At 45.9% G+C, this 26326-nt stretch overlaps 1 protein-coding gene across 3 annotated transcripts in view; it reads left to right on the top strand.

Annotated features, from left to right (window-relative positions):
• Positions 1 to 20201, top strand: part of NUP93 (nucleoporin 93) — a 104519-nt gene extending 84318 nt beyond the window's left edge. Inside the window, exons 6-20 of one of the 3 annotated variants that reach the window (XM_036275481.1) lie at positions 1286 to 1425; positions 4892 to 5024; positions 6464 to 6621; positions 7533 to 7698; positions 7925 to 8018; positions 9192 to 9383; positions 9990 to 10116; positions 10202 to 10274; positions 10909 to 10953; positions 12700 to 12816; positions 13767 to 13885; positions 14755 to 14872; positions 15300 to 15383; positions 17161 to 17289; positions 19747 to 20201. In XM_036275481.1, the coding sequence (XP_036131374.1) occupies positions 1286 to 1425; positions 4892 to 5024; positions 6464 to 6621; positions 7533 to 7698; positions 7925 to 8018; positions 9192 to 9383; positions 9990 to 10116; positions 10202 to 10274; positions 10909 to 10953; positions 12700 to 12816; positions 13767 to 13885; positions 14755 to 14872; positions 15300 to 15383; positions 17161 to 17289; positions 19747 to 19857 (1806 nt within the window). In that variant the 3' untranslated portion in view covers positions 19858 to 20201. The remainder of the gene's footprint in view (positions 1 to 1285; positions 1426 to 4891; positions 5025 to 6463; positions 6622 to 7532; positions 7699 to 7924; positions 8019 to 9191; positions 9384 to 9989; positions 10117 to 10201; positions 10275 to 10908; positions 10954 to 12699; positions 12817 to 13766; positions 13886 to 14754; positions 14873 to 15299; positions 15384 to 17160; positions 17290 to 19746) is intronic. The other 2 variants (XM_036275480.1, XM_036275482.1) reach the window with 2 other exon arrangements.
• Positions 20202 to 26326: the final 6125 nt, after the last annotated feature.

Here is a 26326-nt window from a genome sequence, read left to right as displayed (position 1 = left end):
CTGTATTCACTTTGAAGTCCTGTCAGGCTCCAACTCCTCCCTCACCGGTTTCCCTCCTGAGACAGACTCACGGGCCCTTTAATGGGAGCTGAGTTGTGAAGGTGATGTTTTCACACCCAAGAGCCCCTTGGACTTTATTCTGGTGGCGTCTTTATGAGCATTCTTCGTACACTGCTGGTTCTGTTACTCTCTGATTTCTCATCTTTATTCCCATCCCTCAGTTCTTACCCCTGGCCAGTTTTCTCCTCCAGGGGGAAATATAAGTTAAAAAGTAGACGGATGGATTGGTAGGTGGCCAGGAGGAAGGGGAAAAGAGGGAAGGGTATGAAAGAAGCAAGCACTCATACACAGATTTTTTTTTTTCTTCAAAAAATGTATCCACCTTTTTTTTACAATAGTAAAATATAAAGCAATACAAACAGATCTAGAAAGAAAGTAAGAATTCACCTACCATCTTACCAGCTAGAGTCACATTTGGATGGATTTTCTACAGTTTTAATTTTTGAGGGGACACTGAAAATAGGATTTTCTCTTTTCCGTTGGAAAAAGTGTAAACCTGCTTTTCTCTAATCGGTGCTGTTTTCCAAGGATTCTTAACTTTAGAACAGTGCAGAGGTCCGGGGAATACATTTTTAAGGAGGGATTCCCTGCCAGGAGGATTCTGGGGAAAAGGAGTCCCAGTTGTATGGTGGTAACAAAGGAGAGAATGCTCATTCCTGTCCTGGGTGGGAGGCCATCCCGGGAGGCAGCTTTTGAAGAGACTGAGTGGGAAGGAAAATGGGAGGCTCTGACACTATGAAAATGGGGTAAGAGCAGTGGCCCCTGGGAGGACAAAACATATCATTTAGGTTAAACTTTCATTTTAAGCCTTAAAAAATTGAAATGACCTTGTAAGGACTGAAATGCAGCTACTTGAGTTCAAACTTCTAGTGTGTTGGACGATTATAAATGTATTCACTCTCTCAAGGGATAACCCACTGAGATTCAGTGTTCTTGTTACTTCTGTGGTCTTAATTATGTAGGTGGTTATGTGAGACCTGGAATAGTCAATGATGTGAAAACCAGCTTGGGATGGGGTGCTTGTTGGAAGATGGAAGACTGGCAGGTAGCAGGGCAGAGATTCATCTTCTGTGCTGGGCATAGCCTGGGAACCTCAGACAGGAGACATTAACCTCTTCCCACCCCCACTCCGCCCCAACATCCTGCCTACCTGTGAGGCTGGAGTACCACGAAGAAGTTTCTCCAACCCCACAGCATTGTCACGTGCCGTCTCATTTATGTGCAGAACATCTCTGACATGTGGACCATGGTAAAACAAATGACAGACGTGCTGTTGGCACCAGCGACAGATGCCCTGAAGAGCCGCAGCAGTGTGGAAGTACGCATGGAGCTGGTCAGGCAGGCCCTGGGGTACCTGGAGCAGAGGTGAGGCAGCAACAGCACAGGGGGGCTGGCTTTAAAGTGCCCCGAAGTCACTTGTTTCTTCTGTGTCAAGTTGTCCTCAAGCTAAGTGCTCCATCGCTGGTACAATTTTAAAAAGCTCGAGCAAGTCCGAGAGGTGTGATCCTGTTGCAGAAGCACTTACCAGGACAAGTTCTGCAGCAATGTAAAATCGTGGTCAGTGGGGGCACTGTTAGACTTCTCTCTTTGTATCTACTCTCTGTCCCTCAGTATGGAGACAACATTATTAGACCACATTACCTTAGGTTAGGATCCTGTTCATGATGCACTTCAGCCATTACTTAGGCTCTTTTGTTTTCACTCAGCATTTTAATTTTTACTCCTGGCAATCTTGCCACCTTTAAACCATAGGAAGGCCCCTTGATTCTTTATTTTCCTTCTGGCTCTGTTCGGTTAATCCCGTGAATCCGATTCTTCCCAGCTGCTAATGCCTGTGATTTGTGCCTGGGTTTCTTTGCCACCCCCTTACTAATTGGTCTTGGTCACTGTGAGGGGGTTGTGGCTGTGTCCTTGTGCCTTGTTGTCCCCTCGGTTGTTAGGGCAGGGGCCATTCATCCCTCCCTGTGGACACTCCTGAATTGGCCAGCAGGGGTTACCATGAGTGTGCAACAGACCCTCTTTAGTTTAGAGACAGGGTGCTGGGCCTCTGCAGGCTTGAAGAAAAAAGCCACACTGAATATAGTTGCTCAATTCTTTGCCACTGGGTCTGTGCAGCTGCCGGTGGCCTTGCAGTGTGGTTTCCCTTAATCAACAAAATTATACTTCAGTAGGAACTCATAAGACTTCCTGTGTGTAACAGGTAATTCAGACTTGGTACAGCAGAGAGTAGATTTTTATACCAAGTACTGTATTAATTATACAGTAGCTACACGAGATGAACACCATCAGACATATTAAACTCACTAACCTCCATTCTCTTGTTAAGTAAAATCTGGAACTTCAGCTGGTTAGTTATCCCTCTGGCATGGGCCCAGAGAGTTTATAAAATATTTCATCAAGCTCTAGCTAAATTTTTGTAACATAGTTATTGAGTGTATTGCTCTAAAGTCATAAAGAACCTAATGTATTTAGTAGTATTTATTTGCTTTAAGTCCGCAAAATACAGGTCCGAATTTCTTACTATATAGGATTTTTTTAAATGGGTATATGAATATGACTGCTTGTGACTGCTTTTTTCTTAAACCTTATTCTTAACATTGGTGCTTGGCTTCACAAATGGTACCTGGCTTCATTCCTTGTTTTTTTTACCTGGTAAGCCATCCCTTTTATTTTTTTTAATTCATTTATTTATTTTTTAAAATTATTTTGTCCCATCAATTCCTTAAGCAGCACTTGGAGCTATTTGGGAGTTTCCTGTTCACAATTATTGTAACCTTATGTTCTTTTTCACTCAGTGGCATTGTTCCTTGCTGGCATTCTTTTTAAGGATTCACTGTCATCTTTTGATAAAAATGAATATTTTAGAATAATTATGCTCACTTTTAAAGTATTTTTGCTGATGTTAATCCACTGACAGTGGGGGATGGGGAGATGGATAAAATGGGTGAAGGGGGTCAAAAGGTACAAATTTCCAGTTATACAGTAAATAAGTCCTAGGATGTAATATATAGCACAATGACTCTAGTTAATAATAATGCCTATATATTTGAAAGTTGCTACGAGAGTAGAATCTTCAAAGTTCTCTTCACAATGCTCAGCCAGTGTGGCTCAGTGAATTGAGTGTTATCCATGAACTGAGAGATCCCGGTTCGATTCCCAGTTGGGGCACAAGCCTGGGTTGTGGGCTCGATCCCCAGTGGGGGGCATGCAAGAGGCAGCTGATCAGTGTTTCTCACTCACATTGATGTTTCTATCTCTCTTTCCCCCTTCCTCTCTCTAAAAAATTAGTAAAAACATAACATGTGTTTTAAAAGTTCTCATCACAAAAAATTCTGTAAGTATGGTGATGGATGTTAACTAGACTTATCAGTGATCATTTCGCGATATATACAAACATCGAATCATTATGTTGTACACCTAAAAGTAGTGTCATGTATATCAGTTATACCACAATTTTAAAAAGTTTGAATATGGCTTATATTTTTGATACTAACAGTTATTAATGTTGAATTTCTTGGTATCATAATAATATTGAGGTTAAGGAAGAGAATATCCTGGTTCTTAGGAGATACATGGTGAAATATTTACAGATATTCTATATTTCTAATAACATTTAAAAATAGTTCAACCTGGCTAGTGTGGCTCAGTGGATTGAGCATCGTCCCAGGGACTGAGAAGTCTCTGTTCGATTCCCCGTCAGGGCACTTGCCTGGGTTGTGGGCTCGATCCCCAGGGTGGGGCATGCAGGAAGCAGCCGATCAATGTTTCTCATGTCAATGTTTCTATCTCTCTCTCCCCCTCTCTCTCTAAAAAAAATCAATTAAAAAAAATATATATTATATATATAAGCAATAATAAGCAATTATTATTCTGCACATTAGCCCTAATGCATTTGAAGTCCACAGTTATATTCCTCCAGGGATTCTTTTGAGTATCTGCAGTGATGAGAAATCGTTACAACGATCCGCTGCCCACTGAATAATATATATATATATTTATATATATAAAAATATAAATTTTATATAAAAATATATATACACATATATATATATATTTTTTTTTATCCTCACCCAAGGACATTTTTGCATTTATCTTGAGCTAGAGCAGGAGGGGGAGAGGGAGGAAGAGAAAGAGAAACATTGATGTGAGACACGAGTGGTCACCACCCATACAACCCCAACCAGGGCCCGGGACAAACTGCAACTGAGGTATGTGCCCCTAGCAGGAACCGAACCTGGGACTCTCCGGTCTGTGGGCCAACGCTCTAACCGCTGAGCCAAACCGACCAGGGCAATAAAAATATATTTAAAAAATAAATAGAAATAGCTCAGAAAATATATGTATGTATATTTACATATATAAGTGTGTGTTTGTATATATTGAATGAGAGAAAACATTCCCATAGATTTAACAGTATATGAATCTAGATAAAAGGTGTATGAGCATTCTTTGGACTATTCTTTTAATTTTTCTGTAGGTTGAAATTTTTCCAAAAAAAAAAAGTTTAAAAGGAGTCCACTAAAACATTAAACTGTGAGCTGGAACAATTATTATTCTGCACATTAGCCCTAATGCATTTGAAGTCCACAGTTATATCCCCCCAGGGATTCTTTTGAGTATCTGCAGTGATGAGAAATCGTTACAGCGATCCACTGCCCACTGAATAAGTAATGCAGTTTGCTTCATTAAATATGCACTGTTTCCTCTTCTGTGCCAGGTCTGAAGTCCAGGTCCTGCCCTGCAGAGTTCACAATCTAATGCCATGGATATGAACATATATGTGTAATACGTGTTTTCAACCTCCTTCAGTTTTTCTTTTAATTTTTTTCAGTTATAAGAAGTACACCCTTGTGACTGTCTTTGGAAATTTGCATCAGGCCCAGCTGGGTGGCGTGCCTGGGACTTACCAGTTGGTTAGAAGTTTCCTGAACATTAAACTTCCAGCTCCCTTGCCTGGACTTCAGGTATTAGCAATTTTCTCTGTGTGATCATTTATACCTCCAGGTTTTTTGTTGTTGTTGTTTAAATGAGGTTATGTGTAGAAACTGCTGTGTAGAAAAGAGACCAGAGGGACAGAGGGGGAGAGGAAAGAAGCTGGGAGGCTAGTAGTACAGAAAGGATTACAGCTGATGATGTCACTAGCTCAGCTCAGTATGTGGGGGAGGCGGGTGTCTGGGTCCCGGACTTGTTTTGAAAGTACAGCCAATTGGACTTGTTGAAGCACCAGAAGTGGGTTTGAGAGGCAGTCAGGGATGACTTCTGAGATTGTTGGCTCTGATAACTGGAAGAATGGAGTTAGATAGGGTTCTTAGGATGTGGCCTCTCTTCTCAGCTCACAAACCAGTTGGGGAAATACAGTCATTTATCATACTGTGTGCAAAGGCCTGACGAGTGGTGGGGATGTATAGGAGGCTGGCTTCATTAAGGAGGTGAAGTTTATGTTGTGCTAGAAAAACGGGCTCACTAGCCTGAGACCTTGGAAAACAGTATTCCACAGGGAGGAAACAGCATGAACAAATGCATGGAGGGAGAAAAAAGTATGTAGAGTATTGGCTGTGTGGTAGGTCTAGGCAAGCTTGCAGCCAGCTGGTGAAGGCCTCTAGTGCCAGGCTAAGATTTAAACAGCTCAAAGGAGTTTAGGGCAGAGACATGATCAGATCTGGGTTTTAGAAAGAGTCCTAGGAGGTGATGAGAGGAGCCAGAAAGGAGGTCTGCAGTCCACTTCTCTGAAGGAGTTTTGCAAAAGCAGAGAAGAGTAACCACAGTAGTGCTCTGCAGATGAATGACAAAGCCAGATTCAGGGTAGATAAACTCCAGTTCTGGGAGAGTGGGAACAACTGCCTTCTCAGATCCCCAGCACCCAGCCCAGTGTCTGAAACAAAGATACTCAGTAAGTGTTTGAATGAATAACAAAAGAATGAATGAAAATGCCAGTATCTATTTGGTTAATCATTGGTAGTTAATGTTTTATAAATGGGAGAATGATAATGATGGTCTTTTATTGGTCAGTGACAGTCTTTAGCCCTCGCCTTGTGGGGGGGTTTCAGGAAATCATGTCTAAGTTGTCACAGAAGAGCATGTTAAGTGATTTCTGCAGACTACTGGGGTTCCGTGGAGAAACCACTGGCTGGCTCTGAATCGGGTGGGGCACACAGTGATTTGGAGGAAAAGCTTCAGAGCTAGGCTGCCAGCTTACCTTGAACAGATACTTAATGTTTCCATGCTCCAGTTTTTTCATTTGTAAAACAGGGAGGAGGAGGCCATTAATGGTCCCTGCCTAATGGGGTTGTGGTGAATACTAAGTGACTTAATACAAGAGAGAATTTAGCTGAGGATTAGCATATCAGAAAGCCATCGGTGGGCTTTTGTTTGTGTGTTTATTTGAGCATGTTTCCTCATTTAGGATGGAGAAGTGGAAGGCCATCCTGTGTGGGCATTAATTTATTACTGCATGCGCTGTGGAGACCTTCTTGCCGCTTCACAGGTGGTTAACCTCGCCCAGCACCAGCTGGGAGAGTTTAAAACCTGGTTCCAGGAATACATGAACAGCAAGGACAGAAGGTACAGTGAAAGAGATGGCACATCCAGAAGCATCACTCTCTTTTCTCTGCACATGGCTCAAAATATGTTTCTACTAGGGAAAAATAAAGTTTAGAGAACAAGTAGAAGTCTCTTGAGTATAAGAGTTGAAAACTTAGGTGAGCCCCATTCTGACATTAATGTCGAGACTGAAACTCATCTGTGTTTGGGGAAGTTTCTGTTCCAGTGTGGGAGAGGCTGTGGTGGGAACATGATTTGACTTATTCTGTAAATCCCAGGCACATCAGGATGCTTATAAAATGAAACTTTGTTGTACTACACTTTACTGATTAACATTTATTGCTTTTCTGGTCATGCTCTCCATAGCTCAAGGCTAGAATTAGAAGTTAGTTTAAATATACATACATATGGAGAAGAATGATCGTGAGCACCTAGTATTACCTATGAAGAGTAGGGATAATTTGTTTGGCAATGTTCCTGATTGTATCAGAGTCAAGCAGGTTAATGTCCTTGAGTTTCCCTCAGTGGGAGACTCCGAGGCAAGGATTTGCATGTAGGTGTTTATCTGGGATGTGATCCCACAAGGATAAGGGAGGGGGAGCCCAGCAGGAGGCCAGACAGTTAAAGGAAAGATCCACTCTTGTCAATATATCACTGCTTGAGGGATGCTGGAGAGTAGGAGGAGTATCAACTCCCCAGCCTTTCTGACCTGACCTGAAAACCTCTACTAGGGGAAGCTGGCAGACACGGAGGTGCTGGTGGTAGCCATCAGATTAAAGTGGTGGTACCTAGGGGGAATGGGCAGGACTGTGTCTGTTGCCCTCCGTGAAGGAAGGCTTCCTAACTCTGTTATGTCATTGGGGCTGGGTGCTTTCAGATGCCCTTAAGGATCTTTAGTGAGTCTAATTTCTGTTGTTCCCTTGTGTCTTTAGATTGTCCCCAGCTACAGAGAACAAGCTCCGACTGCATTACCGCAGGGCCCTCAGGAACAACACAGACCCCTACAAGCGGGCCGTGTACTGTATCATCGGCAGGTGCGATGTCACCGACAACCAGAGCGAAGTGGCTGACAAAACTGAGGACTACCTGTGGCTAAAGGCAGGCGCTGCTTTTCTTGCCTACACAAGGCTTTAACCTGTTCCCTCTGCTCACAGATTTTACCTGCTTACTGTATGACACCAATAAGGCAACTAGGCTAGTGGATTTATTGTGTAATTCCCAACCAGTAACCACAGCCATTAGCACAGCTGCTGAACAGCTACCTCTGCATGCCTGGCTCAGGATATACTTTGTACTAATGCACATGTTTCTCTTGGGGGTTTAGTTGAACCAAGTGTGTTTCGATGACGATGGCACCAGCTCCCCACAAGACAGACTTACTCTCTCACAGTTCCAGAAACAGCTGTTAGAAGACTATGGTAAGATACCCTGAACATAACCACCTTCCCTCTTGTTCACCTAAGGCAGCGGTTCTCAACCTGTGGGTCGCGACCCCTTTGGGGGTCGAACAAGCCTTTCACAGGGGTCGCCTAAGACATAACAGTAGCAAAATTATAGTTATGAAGTAGCAACGAAAATACTTTTATGGTTGGGGGTCACCACAACATGAGGAGCTGTATTACAGGGTCACGACATTAGGAAGGTTGAGAACCACTGACCTAAGGTCACTACTTACCTTTCCTCTGGGAAAATCCTTCACTTCTGAGCTCTGTGTCTCCTTCACAGCCCTGTGGATCTTCGAAACACAGCACACTACAACAGAGATTCAGATTTGAGTAGAGGTCATGTGGCCTTGGGCACTGTATATGACTTATGGTAAACTGTTTTCTTTGAACTGCTCTGATTGACATTTGCTCAGGGAGAGACGTAGAGGACTTGCCTATTGCTTCCTCATAGATCTCACAATGAATGTATCAGAGCACAAATGAGGGAAAAATAGCTCCCGCCACACATTGTTTAAGAATGCTGGGAAGAGCCCGGCCAGTGTGGCTCAGTGGTTGAGTGTCGACCCGTGCACCAAGAGGTCGCCAGTTTGATTCCCGGTCAGGGCACATGCCCAGGTTGTGGGCCCGATCCCCAGTGGGGAGCGTGCAGGAGGCGGCCAATCGATGTTCTCTCTCATCGATGTTTCTGTCTCTCCTTCTCACTTCCTCTCTCTAAAATCAATAAAGGAAGGGAAAAAAAGAAAAATATTTTTTAAAGAATTCTGGGAGGAAAAGATTCCAACTAGTGGTCAGCAGTTGTTGAATTCAGGTATCTGCAATTCTGAACCTAAGCACCTTTGAAATCTTTATTCCTCTCCTTACTGAGTGACTTTATCAGGATAAGGAGATCAACAGCCCCTTCTGTACTCTGTTTCAAGGTCCTGAACTCTGTTTCTCTCCCACCTAATGCAGTTTGGATTTTACAACGTGACTCCCTAGTTGCCAGTAGTGTTGTAAGCTCTAGAGAATGTTATGGAACCAGGTCAGGTTCATGTGGCAGTTCTCTGTATCTAAGGCCCCTCCATCCCACCAGCACACAGGGCTTCTGCCTGGGGTTAGGCGGCCAGAGGGCTGACCCCTCTGAGTGGGCTCTGTCTCCTCCCCTAGGCGAGTCCCACTTCACAGTGAACCAGCAGCCCTTCCTCTACTTCCAAGTGCTGTTCCTGACGGCACAGTTCGAGGCGGCCATTGCCTTTCTCTTCCGCATGGAGCGGCTGCGCTGCCACGCCATCCACGTGGCCCTGGTGCTCTTCGAGTTGAAGCTGCTTTTAAAGTCCTCGGGACAGAGTGCTCAACTTCGTGAGTATCTGTTGGTAGTAGCATAACCATGACTCATCCCCCATCGGGTGGCTATGGACACATCCCTGTAACCAATGAGGATGCGGGCAGATGGTACCAATCATGGTAACAGTGCCATGCAAGCAGTCGTTTTGTGACCAGTCAGGTAGCCTGGAGAATGGTGCAGGAGAAGCAGTCCCTCGAGTCATGAGTCTGGTTCGCATTTGGGCTCTAATTGGAAACCGCAGCCAGTCATCGTATGTGCAACCTGCATGAGGGTGGGAGAGTCAGAAGAGGGAGAGAAGATGAGTGTAGGTGAGTGACTGCAGCTTCCTTAGTAGTAAGTACAGCACAGTCACCCAGAGCACATCCCATAATGGTCATTTGTCTCCATATTTTCATTCAAAGACCAGCATACTAGTACTTTACCACAGAATGCCGTTATCTCCACTCTGTGCTTAGAAAGAAATTGAGGACAGGGTGGTGAAGGGGTTGACCAAAGGTGGCTGACCTTGCTGGGCTGCAGGACTAGGTGCTGCTGGGTCTTTGGACTCAGCCCCCAAGTTCCTGGTTGCGTGGGTCAGAAGAGCATTGTGGTTGTGACCATTTCTGTCCCCCATGGTGCAGTCAGCCATGAGCCTGGCGACCCCCCCTGCATGCGGCGGCTAAACTTTGTGCGGCTCCTCATGCTCTACACCCGGAAGTTCGAGTCCACAGACCCGAGGGAGGCCCTCCAGTACTTTTACTTCCTCAGGTAAAACTTGCTTTTGACCCTTCACTTCAGCTGGTTTTGACCGCCACTCTACACCAGAAACCACGTTGCCTTTGTCCCCATACAGGGACGAGAAAGATAGCCAAGGAGAAAACATGTTTTTACGCTGTGTGAGTGAGCTTGTGATAGAAAGTCGAGAGGTATGTCGATTTTCTTTTTTCTCCCACCTGTGATTGTCAGTATATGTGTTCTCATACTAACGGAATACCGTATGTCCCCTCAATATGGGTGGGCATGACCTAGGGGATTTTTTTTTTTTTAATTTTTTTTAAGCTTTAATATATTTTATTGAATTTATTGGGGTTTTACTAGTTACTGGTTTCAGGTGCCCAGTTCCACAACACATCATCTGTATACTGTATTGTGTGTTCACCATTCAAAGTCAATGACCTAGGGCAGTGGTTCTCAACCTTCCTGATGCCGCGACCCTTTAATACCGTTCCTCATGTTGTGATGACCCCCAACCATAAAATTATTTTCATTGCTTCTTCATAACTGTAATTTTGCTACTGTTATGTCTTAGGCGACCCCTGTGAAAGGGGTGTTCAACCCCCAAAGGGGTTGCGACCCACAGGTTGAGAACTGCTGATCTAGGGGATTTTTAGAGTTTTCTTTGGTTTCTGACAATGAGAGTGTTGATTCAGTGTATTTCCTAGTTGATGTTAAACTTCTCCCACCTCCCTTGTTTTCTTCCCTTCTTTTGTCCCCAAAGAATTGTGGATTATGGGTATATCTTGTCCAGTAAATTGTGTAAACTTTTTTTTGTCTCCACAGTTTGACATGATTCTTGGGAAACTAGAGAATGATGGAAGTAGAAAGGTGGGTTAGACACACCCCTAGAGATGTGTTAGTTTGCAGTTGGAGATTTATAATTGTCCAAAGATTACAGTTAGGTTTTAGGATTCAAGGTACTAAAGATACAAATATGAATGAAGTTGCTCAGTTTAAAACACAAAGAATGAATATTACAGGTCCCACATAATGACCTTGATTTTACATACATTTCTGTTTCTCCTTGAAATATGTAAATTGGTGAGTAGGTAACTTTTGCGATTTTGGAGCTGAGAAGGCTGCATTTCTATCATTCTTGGCCCAGAAAATATGCAAGAAAATAAATAGATTACTGAACCTACTCTCCCGAGATGGAAAAGTTAGAAATATGCTGACCTCTCTCACAAGGTAGTTTCTGAGGGCTCAGAACTTCACACTGACCCCGGAGATGCAGCTGTTTCCATGAGCCTTAGCAATTTCCTGAGACTAATCGTGTAGGAGAAGGGATAGAGGCTCTGGCATTAGAGACCAATCCTGAACCCACTCAAGCACATTTCCTATGGCTTTGAGAAAGTCACTTGCTTCTCTCTGAGACTCACTTTTCTCACTTGTAAAAATGGTGGCTTGGACCCAGTGATCTCAAGATGAACTCATACTGTTCACACCATCCAGCTTAGAAGTGAGGCCAGTGACAGTGCTGATGACAATGGCCATGCTTACTGAGCAATGACAATTGCCAGGCACTGTGCTGAATGCATTATATGTTTGTTTGTTTTATCTAATTGCCACAATAACTCAACAAGTTGGAATTATTGTTATCTGTTTTCAAGTGAGGAAATGGAGACAAGAGAGGTTAATTGTTTTCCTCAAGATCACACAGCTATAGTAAGAAGGAGAGCCCGGCCAGTGTAGCTCAACAGTTGAGTGTCGACCTATACACCAAGAGGTCACCAGTTTGATTCCCAGTCAGGGCACATGCCCAGGTTGTGGGCCCGATCCCTAGTGGGGAGCATGCAGAAGGCGGCCAATTGATGTTCTCTGTCATCAGTGTTTCTATTTCTCTCTCCCTCTCCCTTCCTCTCTCTCTAAAATCAATAAAGAAAAAAAAAAAAGAAGGAGAGCTGAAATTTGAACCCAGTCCTTCTTAACCCCAGAGCTCCTGCTCTTCACTGGTCTATGCTGCCTCTAGGGTGGCAGATGCAGGTCCCCTGATTTGGTCCAGTGTTGATGGAGAATCAAAACAGCCAATCACATGTCATTCCATCCACCCTAGCTCTTCCTAAGGCCTCTTTCATACTCTCTTGACCATTTGGTTGCCATTGAGTGATGATGGTGATTTTTAAAAAAATATTCTGTGTATATTTTGAGTACTTAGTTTCTTTTGCCATCTGTCTTAGAAAGCAAATCTAAAATCTCTCAAATATTTTTTCTAAGTTTCCTGATCCCCCGTCCCCCCCCTGTGCCTACTCATCAGCAAAGTTAAAATCATTGATGTTTTCACCCATGATCTGGGTCATCTTGGAAGATTAGAAAGCGCAGTCTTTCTGTTGACCCCCCCTGAACTGCCATCTCCCTCTGCATGTAGTTTCCTTGGTCCCTTTCATATGTTTAATAAACCTTTATATTTTCAAGAAAGCCAGAGCCTAGCCAATGAAATATATGCATTGCCCAGGGCAAGCATTTCAGTTAAAGTAGTTTTCAGATCCCAGTTGCTGCTCTGACTTTAAAATAATAGCTCTGTGCACCCATCTCTCTTTCTCTGTCTCCCTCCCTGTCCATAATTTGTCTTGTCAGCCTGGAGTCATAGATAAGTTTACTAGTGACACAAAGCCTATTATCAACAAAGTTGCGAACGTGGCCGAAAATAAAGGACTGTTCGAGGAAGCAGCAAAGCTTTACGACCTCGCCAAGGTAAAGTGCCCTCTTCCTGCACTTCATAGATCATTTCCTTTGGCATTAAATGAAAACATTCCGGGGATGCTGTGGTGGTGTGCTCCCCCTGCTGAGGCACCTTCCCCTGGTGCTTAGGCAGTCAGTGGTCCAGTCAGGGTCAAGCGCACGTTCTATAGAATTACTTCTGCCTGTGATGTGTTTCTGGCCAAACAACAGTGGCATACTATAAGGATATCCTGTGGGCATTGAGCAGTAGTCTCACTTGGCAGCTGAATAAGCATCCGTCACATTTTGATGGCGAAGCTGCTGGTTAAAAGGCCTGGTCTGCCCCTCTGGGCAGCCGCAGACATGCCAGTGATCAGAGTATGGCAGGAAATAGGCTGGCAGCTGAGGCATTCCGAGAGCTGGAATAAGCATTTCTACCGAAGAACATACGACAGCTGCTGCTGACCGCAGCCTTAAAAAGATTACATTCTCCCCTTTTATCAACTGAGAAGAGTGGACAAAAAGAGGGTTAAACTTCATTTTTTAAATTTAAAAATGTTTTTATTGAGATTTAATTAAGATGTAGAACATGCAGATATTAAGTGTACAGCTTGAAGAGTGTTCTGTAGATATAACCACCCCCCCAGATCAAGTTATAGAGTATCGACCCACGCATCAAGAGGTCACCAGTTTGATTCCCGGTCAGGGCACATGCCCAGGTTATGGGCCCGGTCCCCAGTGGAGACATGCGGGAGGCGGCCAATCCATGTTCTCTCTCAGTGATGTTTCTACCTCTCTCTCCCTCTCCCTTCCTCTCTCTCTCCCTCTCCCTTCCTCTCTCTCTAACATCAATAAAGGGAGGGAAAAAAAAGACACAGAGTGTTTCCACCCATCACCTTAGAAAGTCTCCTGTTTTGTTGGGTTATTTAGTTTCTCCTTTTACTGATTATTTGACTCCTTCATTAATTTATAATATCAAACAGAATGCTGACAAGGTGCTGGAACTGATGAACAAACTGCTCAGCCCAGTCGTCCCCCAGATCAGCGCCCCACAGTCCAACAAGGAGAGGCTGAAGAACATGGCCCTGTCCATCGCGGAACGGTAAGGTCGGACGCAGGCGCCAAGGCCAGACCCCCATTGCCCACCAAACGCGTCTTCTTCAGCTTTACTAGTAACAGTAGCCCCACTGACTCACCATCCCACCAGCCTCAGGGCTCCTCTTTCCTGCACCAGCACCAGCACTTGGTAACAGCAGACTTAATATTATTTCCCAAAAAGAAAGGTATGAATAGGTATCTCAGCATTTGAATCCTGCACATTAGGTTTAATTGTAGGCATTGTGTTCACCTCTCTACTGTTCTCAGCCATCTCAACAAGTTGATTGTTGGAACATATTTGGGAACAAAGCTAGTGATGTCTGGATGGGGTAATTCTTGAAGGGTAGTGGCCAGTGTTTTAGAATCCACCTTCCTTTATGTGAGCTAACTGAGTTATCAGATTAATCAGTCTAATTTCCAGGCTGAGGCCACAGCCATTACTTTTTGTGCCCTCTGCAGATGCTCCTGATAAAGTGCCCCAGAGAAAACAGAGCTGGAGGTGCTTTCCTGGGGCCGCACAAAAGGACATTCTCTGGCAAATAAAATAATCTGTACTTAAAAAACAATCCCCAGTGGTGGCTGCTGGGCTTTCAGCCCACCAGGACCTTCCATCCTTTCTGGATATTTAGATGCTGAGTTGGTGGCTGAGACTAGAGAACATTGCTTTGTGCAAAATACCTGTAGAAGGATTCATATCAAATTCACCATCAAAAGCTCGGTCATTTCAAATGAAACACTATTTTCTACTCCTTAATTCATTTCATGTGGAGAGTTCAAGAGGTTTTGACATTTCTCAAATGCTATCCTAAAGTTCCAGATTGCACAGAAATTCATAATATGCCCCTGACCCTTTCCCTGTCTTTTGTCTTTCAGGTACAGGGCTCAGGGAATCAGTGCAAATAAATTTGTGGATTCCACGTTCTATCTTCTGTTGGACTTGATTACCTTTTTTGATGAATATCACAGTGGTCATATTGACAGAGCCTTTGATGTGAGTGTCAGGAGGGGTGTTTGAAGTGCAGATTAATGTATGCCCTTGAAAAATTCAGAACACTTCATGGGCGTCCTTTAAAACAAAAATGTTACCAGTATGCCTGTTACATGAAGAAGGACAAGTATGAAACCAGAAATTTAAAGGGGATATCTGTTAACTTTTTTTTTCTTTTTTCTATTCCTTTCCACTTTAGTCTGAAAACAGGTTTCTCAAAGTAATTTGAAATCTCTTGAGTTTTAAAATGGCCTCAGAAAATGAGGATAGGAATTAAGTTAGTTGGAATCAAAACCTTTGTGTGTGTGAGGGGAGGTGGTGTTTTCTGTTAAGAAACCCTTTGTGAACTTGTTAGGTGCTGACTGTTTAAGGAGAGGAAATGACTGTGATGCTTGTATCATGTGTGCTGATGGGTTTTTCTTTTAAACAGATAATTGATCGCTTGAAGCTGGTGCCCCTGAATCAGGAAAGTGTGGAAGAGAGAGTGGCCGCCTTCAGAAATTTCAGTGATGAAGTGAGTCTTTTTCTTCCTAAGCCATGGAATTCTTTTTCCCCACTTCCATTGAAAGCTTTTGTTTTAATGTAGCTAATAACTTCAAGAGTCATAGTACAGTACCATCCAGACTGAGTTTTCTGAGTCGAGTTCTCTTTCCAGTATCCTGGATTGGTTATTCTGGGAGTACACATGTCGCCATCACATTATTATCTGAATTTCTGACTCAGAAAATATAGTTGTTTCAGTGATCAGACATATTCTTGGGGAAAACAGGACTCTGGTTGAACCTGTGAGGTCGGTTTTAATTCTTTATTATCTACTCGTTCTAGAAGATGTTAGTGCTTAACTGTCATCTTCTCTAAGAAGTTCCATTGGGTGCTTAAACATGTATCACAATTCACTTCCTCCCTTCCCCTCTCTGGATTGTTTTGTCTTGAGAAGCAAGTGCTGGCAACAAATGGACCAGTTGCCAGCCTCTGAGCCACAGAGCCAATGTCTCTGCAGCGTTGCTGCCAAGTAGCCCAAGGACAGTCGGCTCATCTGCACACTGGAATTACTAGGAGAGCTTTAAAAAGTCTTCATGTCCTGGCTGGTTTGGCTTAACGGTTAGAGTGTCGGCCCGCGGACCAGAGAGACCCGGGTTCAGTTCCTGCTAAGGGCACATACCTCTGTTGCGGTTCATCCCTGGCCCTGATTGGGGTTGTGTGGGTAGCAACCAGTCAATGTGTCTTCTCTCACATCGATGTTTCTCTCTCTCCCATCCTTTCTCCCTCCCTCCTGCTCTATCTGAAGATGAATGTGAAAATGTCCTTGGGTGAGGATTAAAAAAATTTTTTTTAAATAAAAATGTCTTCATGCTCGGGACCTATGCCTAAAACCTCTGGCTCCCCTGATCCGGGCTTTGGCCCCGAACTCTCCTGTCCATTTCACATGCAGCAGGGTAGGAGTCTTCTCTAGAACCACAGACACTCAGGACCAGCTGCCTGTCCTGGGATGTCACTAATCACGTTTCAATTTAAAATTGTTACTCAGCTCCAGCCGGTTTTGCTCACCAGTTGGAGTGTCGGCCTGTGGACCAGAGAGTCCCGGGTTCGGTTCCCACTAGGAGCACGTACCAAAAAAAATAAAATTGTTACTCGTTAACAAGTACCTTTTATAAAAAACATGTTTCTGTTTTAGAGGAGGAAGGAAGGCCAGCTTCTGTACACGTGGTGGGTGGTTGCCTGCTGTGGTTCACATAGCTCAGAAAGTCTCGCCACTCACCAGGTTTCCTTCCCTTCATACCCACTGTCATTTCGCCCGAGCCACTTGGTCTTTTGTTTCTTGCCTTCTCTGGATGTATCATTCATTGCGTTGTGGATGAAGTAGTGCACCAGCACCTCTCCCTGTAGACACTCCCAAGGGCTCTGCTAGGGTTGTGAGGGTCCAGGGGAGACAATCTGGTGGGTCTGAGACAGGAGTATCCCACCTTCTGATATTCAAATCCATGCTTTTCTTGGTAATCACTGCCGGCAGTCCAAGCCTATGCGCTGGTCAGGTGTGGTCCACCTGCCTTTGGCTCGCTGCTCCTGCCGGGAGGAATGGCACGAAGGAGGCAGCAGAAGAGCAGCGCTGCCTGGGCTTTGCTCTCATACTTGACATTTCAGTGCCATCAGCTACTTTGGGTGACTGTGTAGCTCTGCGCCTGGCAGGTGTGGGCATGTGGTGTGACCAGGCCTGCCTGGAGGCCCCTGCTTTTGACGTCGGCCCTACACTTGGTTCTTTTTCCTAACTTCATGTGTTTCTCTCTGTGCAGATCAGGCACAACCTCTCAGAAGTGCTTCTCGCCACCATGAACATCTTATTCACACAGTTTAAGAGGTTAAAGGGAACGAGTCCTTCCTCAGCATCCAGGCCCCAGCGAGTCATCGAGGATCGTGACTCTGTAAGATCCCAGCGTCGGCCAGAACCATCGCTGAGAAGCACCTTTCTGGTTTGCCATCTAATGCGCCTCATGAGACGATGCTCATGATCCCAGACTGCTCTTTCCCATACTGCCTGGCAGCTGGGTAACCTATGTCAGGAAGCTCCCAGAAGGAATCACACATCAGTGGGATTACTGTTTATTCTTTTCAAGCTAAAAACACAACAACAATAACAAAAAAAGACGTGCCAAGTCTGCGAATATCACCTTTTCAGTCTAATGCTCTCCCAATTGAGCTATTTTGGCAAGCTTCAAATATCACCTTTTAAAAAATTCAAAACAGAATGCTTTTTTATAGTGATTGCACAATAATTTCCTGCATTTTAATATATAAGGTTATTTTGTGAGTCTCAGCTCAGCGCTTTCATCAAAACCGTACTTTTGGTCAGCACATTCATTTGACTCAACCCACGTTTCTGCTCTCACCAGCCTCCCAGTGACTCCAGAGCTGAGAGTAGTCACTGTTATCCCCATTACACAGCAGAGGGAACTGAGGCCTGGAGTCAGGAAGCAACTTGCTTGTGGGCCCTCAGGAGGTAGGGAAGGAGCCATGTCTGGAAGCCACATCAGTCTGACACCCGGGCCAGTCTTTCCGCTGCTGTGGGGCTGCAGCATGAAGCCGGTCAGGCAGCGTCCAGGTTGATAGAATCCTGGGACTCACACAGCGTGTACTGTCCAGTGTATTTGACAAAAGGGCAGAGGCATTTGACCCAGTTAAACCATTAATACTGTTAGTGTTTTAATATTACCTTTTCCTTAACTTCTCTAATGTTTGATGAGACTCTCAGTATGGTGTATAATAGCCATGCCTGATTTTGGCAGTCAAGAAGCTAGAACTTTGAAGACCCTATCTTCTGCCTCTCCAGGGATATCTGGGCTCTGTCTGCTATGACTCCCACAGGCACTGTCATTGACAGACCTGCCCAGAGAGTGGTGGTGGGATTTTCGCCTTGAGCCACCACCAGAGAGTGGTTGTGGGATTTTAGCAGTGCTCGGAGTGGTGCACTGACTGGTGGGCCATCGTGTGTGCACCAGAGGCAGCTGCTGGCCTGCCTCTGCTCTTGGATGGCGAGAGCCTACACGGCATCAGAAGTAATGTCAGGAGGTGTGCAGTGTGGGCTCACTGTGCTGGGGCCATGGCCACAGTCTGTGTTTATGATGAAAGAAACCAGTGCAGTGCTGCTGTGGGTACAGGAATGAAGAGGCAGGTGGTGCTGGTGCTCTGGGTACTGCTTACAGGTCAGCAGAGGACTTGCCACAAAGTGGAGCTGGTAATCTGGCAGGCAGAACTCACATTCTGTGTGTTTTAGTCTCTTTTTTTAGGCACTTAGTTTTTGCATATCATGAGTAAAACCATTCTCTTGTCTTCCTCTTGCCCATTGCTCTCTTTTTTTTTTTTTAATGAGAGGTAGAGATGGGTAGGATCAAGGAGAGACTTATATGACAAGAAGGGGCTTCAGGGTTCATGTGCAGTGCTGCCCAGCCAGGGGATGGGGCCCTTTGCCCGAACACCCCTAGGGCTCATTTAAAGTAGCTTCAAGTCAACCATGAGAGCCCATGCACTTTTATGAACTTTGAAAGTAAATTTAACAGGTATTCTCATCATAAGGTTTTCTTTGGTTTGGACATTAGTTATGGCATATACTTGCCAATTTATTTTACATATCAGGTAAAAACACTTGCCTTTCAGCTTTCTTCTTTAATGGTCATTGAGAAGCCTAGTAAATGAACCTTGAGTTTTCCTTAAAAGTCTAGTTACTGGTGAAAAAGATGTTTGTAGACTCCGTTTCTCTTTCGGATATGGTTTCCTTTCTTGCTGGTATAAACATCTCAACTTGGGGCCACATGAAGCTGTGGTCCAAAGTTTCTGTATTCCTTAATTAGTTGATCACTTAGAAATCAGAGTGGTGGTTGTCCTTTTAATGTTTTTAGAAACAACTGAGTTAAAATCCTTCCCTCCTGGAACAGTCCAGAGATCCTGTAATGTTGTTGCATGGGAAATGAGGGCCAAGCACTTATGACAGGAAGGAAGAGTAGCAGGAATGGAAAGAAGGGAACGGGAAGAAGCGGGAGAGAACTGGCCTGGGGCTACACTCAGTGACAGCCACTATCTCTGTTGTTGCTGGTCCCCAGGGAAGCAGTGGACAGAACCAGCCAGGGCTGGTCACAGGTGTCAGGCAAGGCAGCGTGCCTTGCAGACCCATCTATCTTTTGCTTAGTCAGAGGGCTTTGGAGCTGGGGCCCCCGTGGACTGGCTGTGCTAACCCTGTACATGCCGGAGGAACATGGCTGTCACCCACCCCCAGGAATCTGCTCCTGGCACCTAGGAGTAGAAAATGGAAGACCCTCGTGGTGGTTCTGGCACAGCGCCCCCAGCTGAAAAGTTAACTAGCTCTCCTCTCTTCCCCTTTCTCTCAGCAACTCCGAAGTCAAGCCCGAGCCCTGATTACCTTTGCCGGGATGATACCCTACCGGACGTCTGGGGACACCAATGCAAGGCTGGTGCAGATGGAGGTCCTCATGAACTAGTGCGATGCCCTGAGGGGCTCCCGGGACTGCACGCTGTCAGTACCTCGGGCGCGTGGGCCTGCCGGGTGGGGTTCCTGGTTTTGTTTCTGTTGCGTTGTGTTTTGTTTTTTTGTATTATGTATTTTTGTCAACACCAATAAATTTCTTTGATTTGTATTTCTTTTCACATTCTTTTATTTTCTTTTTTCTTTTTTCTTTTAAATTTTGTTTAAATTTTTATTTGTGCGGGAGGAAATGTCTTCAGTAGTGCTTGGGCCAGAGAATGACAGACTTACATAGGCATCTGTGATTTGGTTAAAGTTGACCTTAAATGATTAAAAGTTTACCCAACATGAGCAAGGAAATGAAGGCTTTGGCAGTTAGTTTTATTTAATTTCATATAGCAGAGCCAAGGTTTGTTTTTCACTTTTTATTTTACTGTGAAAGCCAGCCTCAGCCTTGGGTGTATGAAATATCAGGCACTTCGTGTCCCCTTTCTTCTCTGGTGTGCCTTGAGGTCAGGTGTCTAAGACCATCCTCCAGATCATTCGCTCTGATCCCAGGATCAGTTAGTGTGCTGTTCTCTCTCGCTGGAGGTGGAAACATAGGCTTAGAAAAAGATAGCCTTCCAAACAGATGTTGTAGGTGCCCAGCTTGGGCAGAGGAAGGGCAGCCCTCCCTGCTGCAGCTGCCCAGTGAGAGGTGCCACCTGACCTTGTTCGCTCCCCTCTCAAGAGGACTGTGAGCCCCTTATTCCCTTCTCTGGTGCTCAGTGCCTCTGCTCGGACAATGAAGCCGATTGTCTGGGCAAATTCACGAGTCACATTCTGAGTGTCTGACACCACTGGGCATCGGCACTGCGGGTATGTGGTCCCTGAGCAGAGGTTGTCCCTCGTTATTGGCTCTTTCTCCTGCCACCAGTCCTGAAGGCCTGGACTGGACTGGAGAGGAAATGAGGGTGAGTGCCTGTTCCTGAATGGCCAGCTGGGGCTGCAAGAGATTAGGCAGTGGTTGGCTCCACTGGTTTTATGGACTGTGTCTGAGACGTACTCTCCCAAGAGGATGTTAAGATCCCTGGAGTCGAGCGTTGGTAGTATAGTGGTGAGCATAGCTGCCTTCCAAGATCCCTGGAGTCTCCAGAGATGCTCTTTGCTTCTAGGGAGACATCTCTCTCTTGTCCCAGGGCATGGTGACCCTTGGCATCCTCTGGTGATTAAAATAATTGTTAGCTTTCCTTTGGGAAAAACTAACATAGATAATGAGACCATGGGACTGTCTGCTGTTCGTCTGTTGGATTCCATCTGTCCATCATGGGTGAGCCTCAGGGTCAGCAGGGACTGCTTCTGTCTTCCTCCTTCAGTCCCATCACCCCGGGAGCTCTCCCCTGTCACTGAGCTTTGCTAAGAAAATCTCGGAAGATGAACCCGGCAGGGACCTTAACTGGACCAATCATACCCTGTTTGTACTGACTGATATTTTAAGCAAGTCAAATGATTTACTTTAACAGTGCTCTAAAAAACAACGGTACTCTGAATTTTTCATAAAGTGTGATGCTTTATGAAATTAATGAAGCAAAGCTTTGTGAAAGTAATGAAGCAAAGCTTCATTAATGCTTTGTCTTTTTAATATTAGGTCTTATTTGTAGATAGAAATGTAACAGTGCTCTAAACGAGAGATGGCTCACGTTGTTTGAAGATGCATTTGCTCCCTGGCTTGCCTCTTGCTCGTCATTCTGAACAGGAAGATTCATCGTGTGTTTCCCTTTCCTTGCATCATGTAGTTCAGCCAGCTCCAAAGAGGTGAACAGCATGCGAGTTCTGCATAGGGGATGAGGTGCTTTGAGCAGTAGATGAGACAAAGTCGAAGGGAAAGAAAAGCCACCATACCCTGAGCTGCCCTGATGGGGAACTGTGGGGTTGAGAGGAAAGCCATCCCTGATTAGCATTTGAGGACTTGCCCAGAGAGGGACAACTGTAGGAGAAATAAGATAACAATTCATGCCGGAAGGGCCAGGTTCACTGAGCAAGTCCCAGTGCTTGACCTGTCTGTTGGCTGGCTCTGTGGTAAAGCAGGGCCTACTGAGTCTAGACACTAGGAGAGGCAGGTTCCTGTGTCCCCGTGGCGACACTGCCCCAGATCATGATTCAGCGACAGGTTATTAGCTTCAGAACCATCCTCACCTCACTTGTTTGGGGAACTAAATCTTGTCCTCTGACATTGGTCCATGATGTTACCTTTCACCCAGAGAGGCCGAGACTGGCACTGAGTGTCTCATCTTCCAGGGATGAGTCCATCTGTCCAACAGAATTGGGCACTTAGAGACACAGGGTTCATGCCAGCCTCAGGGTGGCTCATAAACTCACCAAGACAGCGAAAGGGAGGTACTGACTCGAGCTGTGTCCTTTTCAAAGGCCTCGAAATTTGATTTCGAGGAATCTGTTCCTTTGATTTTTCTTTTTTTTTTTAAACAACTCTGGCTGCCTAACTTCAAAGGAAAAACTTGAGTGAGTGCTTTCAGAGCTGGTCCTTCAGTTTCGTCATTCAAAGAGCAGAAGGTGCCCGTTCCCACTGGGGCCAGGATGCAGGCCCTGCCCGTGCCCTCCAAGAACATACAGTCTAATTAGAGACTTCACCGGCAATACGGCAGCCACAGTGGTTATTCCTTTGATGCATCATTTAAATTCTAGGGCTTAGGTTACTTTAAGCACAGTGCTCTCTACTCCTACCCACAGTATCCAGCATTTGCTGATTTTTTTAAAACGGGACTATTTGCTCTGCATTCCCACTCCTGCCTGCTCTATTTGAGCAAACTCCTGATCAAACCCTTCATACTAAATTTAGCAATTACGTGATGCGCCAATGTCCTGCTGCTTTAGACTGAATTCCACAATCCTTATTTCTTTGTTAGGCATTAGAACCTTTGTCTAACTTATTAGGTAGTTCTATCACTGCCAAATTTCTAGCATGCCACTCAGGAAGTGACTGCCGAATGCTGCCTAACCCCCAGCCTGGTGCTGGCAGGCCCACACTGACTGGACTCTCAGCCTCAGTCAGCCACAGAAATTGATTGAGCCCTGTGTCCAGCAAACTGGGAGGTGTTACATATAACATTTTTAATGGACATGTACAATTTATGGCATTCAAGGTGTTCATTTTACATCAGTAAATATGGTTTTTACACCTGCATTTCAGGAATATCAGGAAGAAGTCAGCAAGATGAGGTTGTTTTTGAGGTCCTGAGAGTCCCCCATTCTAGGCTGAATTCAGAAGTCATAGCCCCCAGCCTATCTTCTGACAGTTTCATAGTACATTAGTACCGCACAGATGGGGAGGGCGGGAAGAGAACCTCTCTTTTTGCCACTTGTTTCTTACTGCAAAGGTTGGAAGGAAAAGGGTGAAAACCACCAACAAACATTTTGAAAAGAAATTTCAAATAATCTGCTCTTTTCCTTGCCTTGCTATGCACCTAACTGTTGTGATCGGCGGTCATCCAGGCCTCGCTGACCAAGCCCCGTGTGTTAGTGTATCAGTTCAGCCGCAATAAAGCCACTGCATGTGCCGAGCCGTGCATGTATGTAGCTGGAGATAGCCAGGTAGTAAGTCTTCATCCCAGAGTTGTTAAGTAAAAAAAAAAAAGGGGGGGGGCGACTCTTTCCTCTAGTCCTCTTTTTGCCAGGATCACCTAAGTGGAAATACTGGTGGTGCTAAGTTGCTAAAGCAGGAAAAGAGAATTTTCTGTCCTAACTTTGATATTTTGATTTTTGGAATAGCTTTTGTGTGCCCTGCCCCAGGCATCTAGCCCACAATGGATGCTCAGCAAGTGACTGAATGAGCAGATGCTTTGCTTTGGCCTCCTATGCCAGCCGCCACCCCACATCCTCTGTTCAGACTCAGTTTCAGCTTGGGGTCCTTAAGAGGACCTTTGGAAAGCCACTGTGAAGGAAGGCAGAGGAGTGTCTCCCGGGGTCAGATAAAACGGTGGGTCCTTCAAAGAAGACAGCTTACAGAGCTGCACAATCTGCAAGGAAACAGGAAGGGGATGGAAATGTGATTTACTGTAAACAATAAAGGCCAGGGGGGGGGGGGGTGCAGGGAGGCTGGCAGAAGCCCAGCATTGCATGGGTGGCCTCTGTTCTTGGGGTCCTTGAGAATCTTTTTCTTGGGAATAGGGAGGGAAAAAGAGTTTGCCTCAGAGCAGGAAGTAGGGGACCCAGTGATCCCAGAGGAGGCTTCTAACAGAGAAACAGACAAACCCCAGTCCCTTTGGTGGCCCCAGCAGATTGGCCTAGACAGGCTCTCAGGTGACATCCAGGGCTGCAAGGCATGTAGGTAAGGCCCCTTCATCTGGGCCAGATTGAGCAAGTAAAAATACAGGACACAAGTTAAATGGCAATTTCAAATAAATTCTTAGAATGAGCATGTCTTGGTTTTATCCCGCTGCCTTCTGCTGGCTTGCCTCTGGGGGCAGGCGTGGCTCAGGAGTTAGCTCTCCTGCTAAATTGGATCACCCTGATGGGCTGTGTCTGCGGGCGTGGAAATGACAGCGAGGGGGGAGTCACCCGAGAGAGCAGTAACTGTAACTGGAATTCCGTTTTGGAGAGCCAGGCGGCCTCAGCCGACCTCAGTGCTATTACCTCCCAGGTATGTTTCCGTCAGGAATTTCAAATGTGCCTTTTACAAAGATGAAGGAAGCTAAGTACAGTCTTTTCTCACTCGATTAGTAACTTTTATTAGAAACACAGTGGAGAGTTCTTTGCTTTATTCAGTTGACACATTATTTTCTTTTCATCTTTGCTTTCCTGACATTGTCGCTCTGTGTGGTGTTTGTGGGGAGAAGGGACGGGGTGGGAGAGTGTACCTGTTCTTCGTGTTCCTTTCTGTACAGTAACTTCTGCATTTACTCTGTTTAGGATGGTCCCCTCACCACCACCCTTGTCTGTAGCCAGTAAATTTCTGGAATGTTCTTCAAAGTGCCATGTGCCCCTTTTGTTCAGTCCTTCAGTGGAGGCTTCCTTTCCTGGGAATGTCCTTAGCACAGCCTGGGCTCCTCTGAAGGCAGCAGAAGCACCTCTTCCCAGCCTCTGGGTACCTGAGCCAGGCCCCTTCTCCACTCCCTGCAAGGAAGGCTAAGCCCTGCCCGGTCTCTGGGTCCGAGAAGTCCCCACGGGTCTCTGTAAGTACAGGACTCCCATCCCAGCTCTGACGTCTTGCTCTCCCCCACCAGCCTCGGAATGCAGTCCCCGAACAGGGGCCTGAGGAGAGTCAGGGTCTGGCAAACCCAACGTCCTGGGACTGGGAGCTGTGAACAGTCTGTGGGCGTTTATTTTGGACACTTACAGTAAAGCATCTTAAATGGGGGTTGAGAGCCAGTTGTTGGCCTTGGGGAAGGGGAGGCAGGATTGGAGGACTATGATTCGGTCAGGTGGTGGGAGAGACTTGGGCCTAGTCACAGGACAAGTGTCTGCTGCTCTCTTGGACAGCATCTGCCTGTTTCTGACAGGGGTGGTGGTGCAGGGGGCTTTTCAGGGTCTGGGCACGAGATTGTGCTCGGGGATATACAACTGGCTGAGTAAGGCGGTGTTCATTTCTCTCCACCTGCGAGCCCTAATGAGAAGCTCTGAAATGACCTGGTGGCCTGAGTGGGTGACATGGAAGCATTTTGGCCCATTCCCTCCGCTTGGGAGTCCTCAGCTTGTTTTGGTCCCTGGGGCCCTGGGGAGGCCATTTCCTGGTGAATCACCTGAAATCTGGGCCTCGTACAGTGCCCCACACCCTATCATAGGGCCGGACGGTCTTTTCTGGGACTCTGCAGCACCCTGGGGGCGCGGGCAGGCGAGCCTGTGGCCGGTGAGGGCAAACCACTGAGGGGCAGGGGCAGGTGGCGCGATGGCCGCCGTGGTGAAGTGTGGCCAGTTTATCCAGGTTTCTGAGCTGGGGGCCTTCCAGTGGTGTCCTCGGGTAAAACCTTTAAAAATGCCAACCAGGTGGTCAGCCCAGCACAAGGGATACTGCAGTTCTTCCCAGGAAAGGCCAAACAGCCATGGAGAAGTGTGAGGACCAGTGGTGGGCAGTGAGGCCCCAGAGCCTGGGGCAGCTTCATGCCGGCTGGGGAAAGACATCTTCCTTGGGGAAGGCAGCTGGAAACTCTTTTCCTGGGTTGCTGCCAATGCCTTCATCCCAAAAGCACCAGCCTGGAGGAATCGGTCACCCTCACTACCCAGCGGGCCCTCCTGCACTCAGTGTGGGTCTCTGGGCTGAGTTTCCGTGCTGATCAGCCTGATGGGTCAGCTGGCTTGTATTTTTAGGAAAATTAAACCAAACCAAAAAGGGCAGTTTGATTCTCAAATGCAGCCCAGACGTTTGAGGACGAGACCCTCTAGTGGTGGAAAGCAGTGACCATTAGCATGAGAAAGCACTGGGCCCAGAAGGATTTTGAGACTTCTTTGAAAAAGAAATTCTGAAAGCAAAGTTCAGCACCACTGGGGCGGGG

This window comes from Molossus molossus, unplaced genomic scaffold (genome assembly GCF_014108415.1).
Source record: "Molossus molossus isolate mMolMol1 unplaced genomic scaffold, mMolMol1.p scaffold_m16_p_21, whole genome shotgun sequence".
Classification (NCBI taxonomy): Eukaryota; Metazoa; Chordata; class Mammalia; order Chiroptera; family Molossidae; genus Molossus; species Molossus molossus.
This window is presented reverse-complemented; position numbering and strand designations above follow the sequence as displayed.